This window comes from Humulus lupulus, chromosome 6 (assembly GCF_963169125.1).
Source record: "Humulus lupulus chromosome 6, drHumLupu1.1, whole genome shotgun sequence".
Classification (NCBI taxonomy): Eukaryota; Viridiplantae; Streptophyta; class Magnoliopsida; order Rosales; family Cannabaceae; genus Humulus; species Humulus lupulus.
The window spans coordinates 193,652,278-193,661,985 of NC_084798.1; the positions used below are offsets into that span (position 1 = coordinate 193,652,278).

The following is a 9,708-nucleotide window of genomic DNA, read 5'->3' on the forward strand; positions in this document are numbered from 1 at the left end:
ATCAAGGTCATAAACCTTATTAGGGATTTCGGGGCATTACAACTATCCCATCTTTATAGTTTTTAATAAAGTTATGAACGTTTCGTATGTATATTTTCTTAAGAATATTGTCTATGTATAAGTATTTTTAATGGTCCAAAGTCTAGAATAAGTTGGGTCATTACAAATACCTTAGTTGACCTTATGAATTGGTCTAACTTCAATACCGAAATACACTAAACCTCACTTCCCAAGTATTTTATAAAGCTTAAGAATGACAAAGCTTTTTCCCAACCCAAGTGTTTATCACTCTATGGTAGTACTAGCACCTTGGAGTCTCTGATCACAACTTGAAGAATGAGAGGAAGGGTTGGGTACTAGGTCCTATTTATAGAGGTAAGGAGTGAAACTAACCCCATTTTGATTTGAATAAAAATAATGAATATAATTGAAAATATTTGAATATTCGTCAATCAGAGGCTTAAGACTCGGTCAAAAACGTTCTGAGGTAGGTCTAAGTAGTTAAGCATTAATTTTAAATTTAAAAACAAAAGAAAAAAAATATTACTAAGGGCGATATCTCCCCTATGTGGCGATATATCGGCTCTGCCCTAGTCTCGAGTCTCCGTTCGTACGTTAGTGCAATGTCAACATGTTTTTGTATCCTTCGTCAGGCAATATATCAGCTCCCGTGCTGCAATATATCAGCATACGTGAATAATTTAAACACGTAATTGCACTTTTTCAGCATAATTTGAATGGGATAACTTCTTTGACTGAGTCATAATACGACCCTAATAGTTTCTGGTAGGTGTTAAAGCTTCTATTTCTTTATTTTATCATTAAAATACTTAATTCCTTAATAATCATGCTTATGACAAGTGTCATGTTCTTATTGGCTCTATCTAAACCTTATGTTATAATTAAATAATATATCTAAGACCGGCAATATTAATTAAACCTTATGTTATAATTAATATTCTTAAACTATAGGTTAAACTTATAAAATCCATAACTGTTGCTATGAGTTTCCAACTAAGTCCCGGTTCGAACCAAAATCTACGAAATCTAAAATACTACAACTACTACTAACTATCTAGCTAAGTAAACATTCTGGGACTCTACAATAAGTTTGGTGGAGTGTAGTATCATTAGAAGAAAAAAAGAAAAAGGAAAAAAATCAGTTTATGAATTATCTCTCAAAGTAAGAAAATTTGGGAAATTTGGGATTGTTTTTGGGGTTTGCAAGTTGATACAAGATTGGTTTGTTTAGTTTGTGTGCTTAGGGTATATTTGAGCCTAAATGACTATTTCATCTACCTTTACATAAGCCCTTCAATTATAAATTGTGAAAGTCCTATTGATTTCTGAGCATGTGTTATCTACATAAGTGGAGATTAGCAAGTATAACAAGCTTATGAGATATTAATTGATTATTTGACTATAATGAAAAATTTGGTGAGCATGAATTGATTCAAGTACATTTTATTTATTAATCATTATTAAGAGAACTTTTATTTTTTACTCGGGCTTAAGTGAATTGGTAGAATTTTTTGAGTGAAATTCTAGATTATTGGTTGACTTTCTTGAAGAATATATAAGTGTGTTATTCATGATATCTTGAGGCTTGAATTATTGTTGTTGGCTTGATTCATTGTGTTGGTTGTTTAGGTTATGAGGTTTTTCTTTCCATTGTTGTGTTCTTTACTCGAGGGTGAGTAAAGGGTAAGTTTGAGGGAATTGTTAGGTCTATTTTAGTATGATTTTAGACTGTGTTTTAGGGTGTGTTTTTAATCTTTAAAGTGGTTTTGTGCAGTATTATGCTTGTGTTTGTGTGCATTTTCAGGACTTAGCAATTAATCAAGGGATGGAGTGGATGTGGTGTGAAGTGTGGTAAATTGAGGATGATTTAGGTGGTTTTTTCATATAGTTTGACGATTGGTTGTTCTTGGATTCCTAGAAAGACCACAACAATGAAAATGGAGTTCAAAATGTGAGTTAAAAATACTGGACAATAGGGTCGCAACACTTGTAAGTCTAGCCGAAGCGAATGCAAAGTGAAAGAGGTTGCTAAATACTGGAAATGAAAGGGTCGTGAAGCTTGAAAGTGGGGTCGTGGCGCGAAAGAAGACAGAGTCTCAAGGAGTGTGGGCATCTGGAGACGAGTCGTGGAGCTTGATTGCTGGGCCGCACCGCTTGAGTCCGTTTAGCGTACATAAATCGTATTTTTATGGAGGCAAGAAGATCTTTTCACATAGAATCGCTAGGGTTATTATAAAAATATAATTATGAGCGATTCAAATCACTTTTGGCCACTGAAGAAAAAAAGGAACTTGGAGATCAAGATTGGGGAATTCATCAAGAGTTCTTCTTTTCTTCTTTAATTTCTATTTCTATGTTATTTTCGAAATCAATGGATGTTATGAATTCAGTTATGAACTAATTTTATTTTCTAGGCTTTTAATGTAGTCTCTTGATATGTTATTATTAGTTAATGTAATTTCAATGATTTCTTTTTCTTCATTGTGATCTATTCAATTTGCATTTAATGAATGTGAATAATTTGACGTCGTTATTTGCATTACGTATGAATTTAATTTAAAATCTAAGAGGTGAGAGTTAAAAATAATATAGTTGAATTAACATAGATTTCAATATAGGACGAGAGTACATATATGGTTTGTGTAGCTTTTAGGATTTCTATTCTTAATGCTTGCCTTATGTTTGGAATTTATCACAGAGATGTAGAAAATTCGCATATAGGTTAAGAGATTTATATATCCTAATAAGAATATAGATTGTATTTGTAAATCCACTATCACAATAAGAGAAATAATAGTGAAATTTTATTGATGAAATAATAAAGTGGATAGATTAAGAAATTAAATACCCTAGGTTTTCATCCATTGAATTAATTTTGCTTTTATTTTTTTATGTTACTTGTTAAGTGTTAGTTTTATCAATTCTTGTTTTTGTTCTTGATATTCTTGAATATAAGTTTTATTAGCCAAATAGAATTAGGAAATTAATTATTGGTAGTTAATAGCAATCTCTATGGGACAATACTCTACTTAACTCTATTATTACTTGTCATACGATTGTGTATACTTTCACATTGAAATTATGGCAAAAGTAGGGAGGATCGATGGGTAGACAAAAATACAAGGGCAAGAAATAAGTGTCGCATAAAGTGATGCGTTATTTTCCTTTAACCCCTTGGTTAATGCAAAAATATGCCTCTAGGCACATTTCTCAACATATGAGATGGCATCACGAGGAACATATTCAAGATGATGGTGGGATGCGCCATCCTGTTGATGGTAAAGCTTGGAAGGACTTTAATCAAAATAATCCAACGTTTGCAATGGAACATAGGAATGTGCGTCTTGGATTGGCAGCAGATGGATTTAATCCATTTGGCAACATGAGTCTCTCTTACAACATGTGGCCGATGGTGTTGACAACGTATAACTTGCCACCATGGATGTGCATGAACGAGACTAATTTCATGTTGAATCTATTTATTCCTAGCCCTCGTTCGCCTAGTAAGGATTTTGATGTTTTCGTAAGACCATTAATTGAGGAGTTAAAAGCATTATTGGTGTATGGTATACAGACTCGAGATGCAGTCGATGGTAGTTTTTTCACCCTTCGGGAAGACTTGTTGTGGACTATAAATGATTATCTAGCAGTGAGAAGTCTTTCTTGCAATTCTTTGACTAATTCTAGACCTCGGACCATTAAAAACTAATAAACATAACCACTATTTTGGAATAAACTTAAAATAATAGGAACTTCATTAAAAATCCAAAATACGGTACAAAATATAAAATAAGGTATGGGATCCCATTGTTTAATACATAAAACATAAAAACATAACTTTAATCAATTGTTTAAATAGTAAGTGCGGAAATACATAAGAACATAAAGCCAAAGACTTGAAAACAGTGTCATCCTCGATCTTCCAGCAGTCCATTCAATCCATCCACCCCTAATACACATGCCAAGCTGCCACGAATCCGACCCGCCTTCCAAGTTCATTTTCCTGCACCATCTAAAATAAAAGGAATGAGGCTAATGCCCAGCAAGGAAAATCTACTTACAACATATATCATAAAACATATATCATAAAACATATAACGTAAAAACGTATATCATATAGGACTACAATATTAATAGCCATTAATTCATTACTGTGGTATGTGATAAAACCATCTAGGTCCTCAGTCTACTAATTGTGGTAGGTTAGATCACAAAGTAGTATATGATAGCCCATCTAGGTCCTCTGTCTACTAATCGAGGTAGGGTAAATCATAACTCTAATCCACGATAATGATAAAAATCTTGGGGTTTGCTATCTAAGCAACTATAAGCCCCAAGTGACTACAAAACATATTCATAACACATTCTATAGCATATAAATATATCATAACATAACATATAAACACATATAATCTAACCTATTTTCCTTACCAACAACTGGGATATGGAGACAAGAACGGGATTGGAACACTCCGAAAACCTTAAGTTTCAAGGAACTTAAACACCTAACCAAAAGCCATAATAATGAGTTAGGATTTGAAAGAAAATGGAAGAAAATAAAAGAACTATGATGGATTAAACTTGAGGATAAAATACCTTGAATGGACTAGAACTCCAACCTGCACCTAAATACTGAAATATCACTCTATCTTACTTCCCAAGTGCGTAGAAAAGCTTAGATTGGAAAAGCTTTTAACCCAAAACCCTAGTGTTTTCTCTCTAGAATAAACTTAGCAGCTTGGAGGCTCTGAAGAATGCTTAAATGGTGAATGAAATGGCTGAGTACTAGGTCTTATTTATAGAGTTCAAGGAGTGAAAATAACCCCTTTTAAAATGAATAAAAACTGAAAAGATTTGAACTTTTGTCTCAACAGAGGCCCAGAACTCGGTCAAAAATGTTCAAGAGCAAGTCCAAGTAGTTGGGGGCTGTTTCTAATTTGAATCCACAAAAATTCAAAAATGGCTCCAGGAACCGATAAATCGCCTACCCTAGGCGATATATTGCCCCTACTTATATCCTGAGTTTCCGTGCTTTCTTTCTTGCGAAGTCGACATGTTTTCCGTATCTTCCATATGCGATATATCGGCCCCTATAACTGTTGGGGTTTTGTGCCCTAATTAAAACCCAAATTCTTTGTAATCTCATTTTATTATCAATAAAAGAATAGAAATTATTTTTTGACTTGGTCAATCACTTTGCTTACGTGTTTTATTTTCATGATTATTTGTTTAATATAATCTTCTATTAAATCTCGAGCATATAGCTAATCTTATTTATAGTGACGTAATCACAGTGACATATAAATACGATTATATGTTCAAAATAAGTTTGTCCTAAGATTAGTCAGTGCACAGGATTTACACTGACTTGCCAATCTACGATATGATCTACTTACACATTATAGTGTTATGCTCTTTCTAGAACACTAGTAAAGTAGATAAGATCGGATGTATTTTTTATATCGGACTGGACCGATATTGACAGTTGATAAGATAAGTAAACATATCGTTATTATCTATTCTATTCATATGATATAGTTGACCATAGGTCAATTCAATCTCAATTATGAGTGGTTAGTATTCTAACTGATTGTATTATTTGAGTTATTTGACTTGTTTGTTACCAGCTTACCCTACGGACTAGCCCATACTTACATCTTGGGAACTCGGTGGTATAATTGACTGGGAGTGTTAATCATAGATATGAACATCTATAGCTTCTGATGAAGAAGTGAAACGATGGTTTCCTTTTAGTTTGGTTCAAGATGTTAAATGATAGAGATCTCATTTTAGTATTTAAATTAGTTTACTGAAATATCATTTACAGAGAACTAAGTGTTTTAAGGATAAAATACAATGAGGGGTAAAATGGTATTTTAGTCCAATCTCATTGTAGACCATCTATAGAGGATTGAGTGACAATTATGGTTGTAACAATGGATAATTAATAGCGTATATATATTTGTTATAGAGCATTCTATGAATTCAAGAGTGCAATTCCGAGTCTATAGTGGAGTCACGCGGAATTAATAAGTTAGTAAATTTATTTGTTAGATTTATGATAACTTATTGGAGCTTGATTTCATAGGCCCATGATCCCCATTGTACCTTGGATAAAATCTTCTACATAGTCTCAATTAATTGATTTAATTATCAATTAGAATTATCAAAGTTGACCATGTCAATTTTGGATAGTTTCTCAGAGTTATGTAATTTTGAGAAGAAAAGAGAAATTATGGCAGATTTATTAATTAAGATAAATTGGTATCTAAATTAATAAATAAGTTTAAATCAAGGTTCAAATTATAAATAATTAATTTTATAAAGGATTTAAATAATTATTTAATGAATTAAATCAATAGAAAATAATACAGGCCTTGATTTTAAGTCCAATGGGCTTATAATCAAATGAGAAATTTCACGAGCCTAAAGCCCATGATAATTTTGACTTAGGACTTCATATTGGCTATTATTTTATTGATTTTTTAATTAAATTAAATGGCCTAATTGAGTCTATAAAAGGAGTGCTTAGAGAGAAGTCAAAATACAAGTTCATAAGTTCAGAAGTCAGATATTCTGATAGGTTTTAGATTCTCTCTAAACCCAAGTCATTTTCTAAGCATATTTGTTATTTTCTCTTCTTCTCTCTGTATCTATCTCGTGTGTTGAGAGCCCACTCTAGTCTTGGTGATTCTAAGGATACTTTGGAAGACTCTGAAAAAAAATTGAAGATCGGTTCAATTTCTTGATAATACTCTGCGACAGAAAGGATACATGGGTTATAGAAACTGGAGGAAAGACTCATTCATTCTGCTGCATATACTGTAAGTATTCTTATCATTGTTTCTCTTTGAATTCAATTTTAGAAACATGTTTAATGTTATCTCATATTAATTTGTTTAATATTATATGTACATGAAAATAAACAAAGATCCTGTATAAGTTTTCCCAACAATAGCTGCGATATATCGACATACGTTGATATATCAAACACGTTTTTGCACTCTTTCAGCATATTTTGAATTTTTTTCAACAACTTTGACTGAGTAAAACATGATCCTAACAGCAGTTGGAAGGATCTAGAGCTTCTATATTTATCCTTTATTAAATTATTCATCCAAAATGCTTAAATCCTTAATAAACAAGCTTGTGACAAGTGTCACGTTCTTATTAGTTCTATCTAAACCTTAGTTTATAATAAATAATATTCTAGGACCAGCTATACTAATCAAACCTTATGTTATAATTAATATTTCTAAACTATAGGTTAAACTTATAAAATTTGCAAATGTTTCTATGAGTTTCCAACTAAATCTTGGCTTGAACCAATAACCACGAAAACTAAAATACTACAAGCTACTACTATCTAGCTAAGTGAAATTCTGAGACACTAAATTTATGGATGGAGTGGTCAAGGTTATTATGCTTGTCAGACATGCAATGTGGCAATACCTTCTATTCGTTTACATAAGAATGTTGTTTTTTATTGCCATAGGCATTTCTTACCAACCAAACACGGTATTAGAAGGGACAAGAAAACATATGGTTCGGTTGAGAAAAGACCACCCCTAGAGCCAGACGCAATGGAAAATATGTTTACACAGATGAGTTTTATACCTAAGTCTTTTCCTGGCAAGCATGTAAGCTACGGTGGTCAAATGAACAAGTTTGTTGGCGAAAAAAAAGTATCTTCTTCGAGCTCCCATATTGTGTCGACATGAAGCCGAAACACAATTTAGATGTTATGCATGTTGATGAAAATGTGTGTGACAAGTTAGTTGGCACAATTGTTGGTCTGGAGAATAAGACCAAAGATACAGTTAGTGCAAGATTAGACTTGGAGAAGATGAATATGATACATGAATTACGACTGAAAAAGGTTAATGGTCGGCTATAGAAACCTGCTACCAAGTACACTTTCACTCGTGGAGATCGTCAAAGGCTTTGTCGATTTCTAAAATTAGTGAAGTTTCTAGATGGTTTTGGATCTAACCTAAAGAGGAACATGATTGATAATGAAAACAAGATTGTTGGTTTGAAATCTCATGACTACCACATCATTATGCAGCAAGAACTCTTAAATGACTTTATTTTCTAAATATTAGAGATCATATGGAAATTCTTCAATCTAGAGGTGTTGAACACCCACAACAGATGCAAAGAAAGGGATTTCCTATGTGATTTTACAATTAAATTTATGATCTCAGAGAAATGGGCTCTCCAGAAGCAACTGATGAGTTATTCTCTTTAGCTAGGGGCTCCTCGAATCTTGTTGCTTCGTACTCTCGGTATGTTGTAAATGGAGTTAGATTTATGTGTTATGATAGGGACAAGAATCGTAAGACTAAAAATAGTGGTGTCTTCATAGTTGGAGTTGAAAATAATATTTAATACGACCAATTGGAAGAATTTCTCGTGATCTCATATCTTAGTGGTTGCTTTGTTACATTATTTAAGTGTAAATGGTTTGACACTAATCGATCTTCAGGAAGATTAAAGTCTGAGCAATCTATAACTAGTATCAACACTAGTTTAGAGGCATTCAAAAATGATAAATTCATCATGGCAACTCAGGCTAACCAAGTTTTCTACATTGATGATCTTAAAAATAAATCTCTGTAGAAAGTTGTCCAAGAAGTACATCATAGAAATGTGTGGGGCATTCCACCAGTTGAAGAATAATTGGAGGACGTTGAAGTAGGCATTATGCATGATACTACTTCATCTGATTTCCAAGTGTTTGTTGATCTTGGTACGTTACAAGAAATTAGCTTCCAACGTACAGAGGCTCCATTAGAGTTTGTCAATTTAGATAATGTTGCAATTGGGGAGCAGGAGGAAGATGAGGACAGAGAGGAAGGGTTTGAAGAGGGGGAAGAAGAGGAACACATACAAGAAGATGATGTAGAGGAAGATGAACAAATAGAAGAAGATGATGACGTAGAACAAGTTGATAGCGATGATGAAGATTATGATAATGATGAATAATTAGTGGTAAATTTACAATAAGTGATTTTGTATATGTCATAATTTTATAATATTCTTTTATAATTATAGATGCTAATTTTATAATAAGTGATTTTGTACTTATATGATTGATGTTATGTACATTTCTTAGATATGTCGACAGTCGTTGCTCAATCTCATGAGGGTGATGGAGGATCTAATCCACCCCCTGGACCATCAAATATTCCTGTTGACTGCGAGTGAGGTAATTACAGATGATTTTATTTTATTTAATTAATGTAGGTTATTAATATTTATGTTTACATATTTAATTTTTAAATAATAACCGCTTCAAAAAATGTTAACACCATAAATGATTAAACACAAGAGAGGAGAGGGAAAAAAATTAAAGCATCCTTTACCTCTTGAGTGGGATGTAAGAGAACGAAATTATAAAGAGGTAGGAGATTACACATCTTGTTTCAATAGAAGGTAGGGTTATTGGTGAGACAGTATACATATCCTAAATGTAAAGAATAAGCAAGCGTATTGGTGACTTCTAAAAGAAGGATACTACAGCAGCTGGAGGTAAATAATTTTATATTTACGTTTTTTTTCCTTATTTACATATCATATTTACTAATATTTATATATATGTATATATATATTTGTCACCTAGGATGATCTTTTTGACATCAAACGACAAAGATATGAACTAAAGCACCTCATAAGAAACTTGCA

At 32.6% G+C, this 9,708-nt stretch overlaps 1 protein-coding gene across 1 annotated transcript; it reads left to right on the forward strand.

Moving 5' to 3' along the window:
* The first annotated feature begins 8,727 nt into the window (after window positions 1-8,727).
* LOC133785805 (uncharacterized) lies at window positions 8,728-9,009 on the forward strand. Its single transcript, XM_062225019.1, has one exon. It carries the CDS (start codon window positions 8,728-8,730, stop codon window positions 9,007-9,009), a length of 282 nt encoding a protein of 93 aa, XP_062081003.1.
* Window positions 9,010-9,708: the final 699 nt, after the last annotated feature.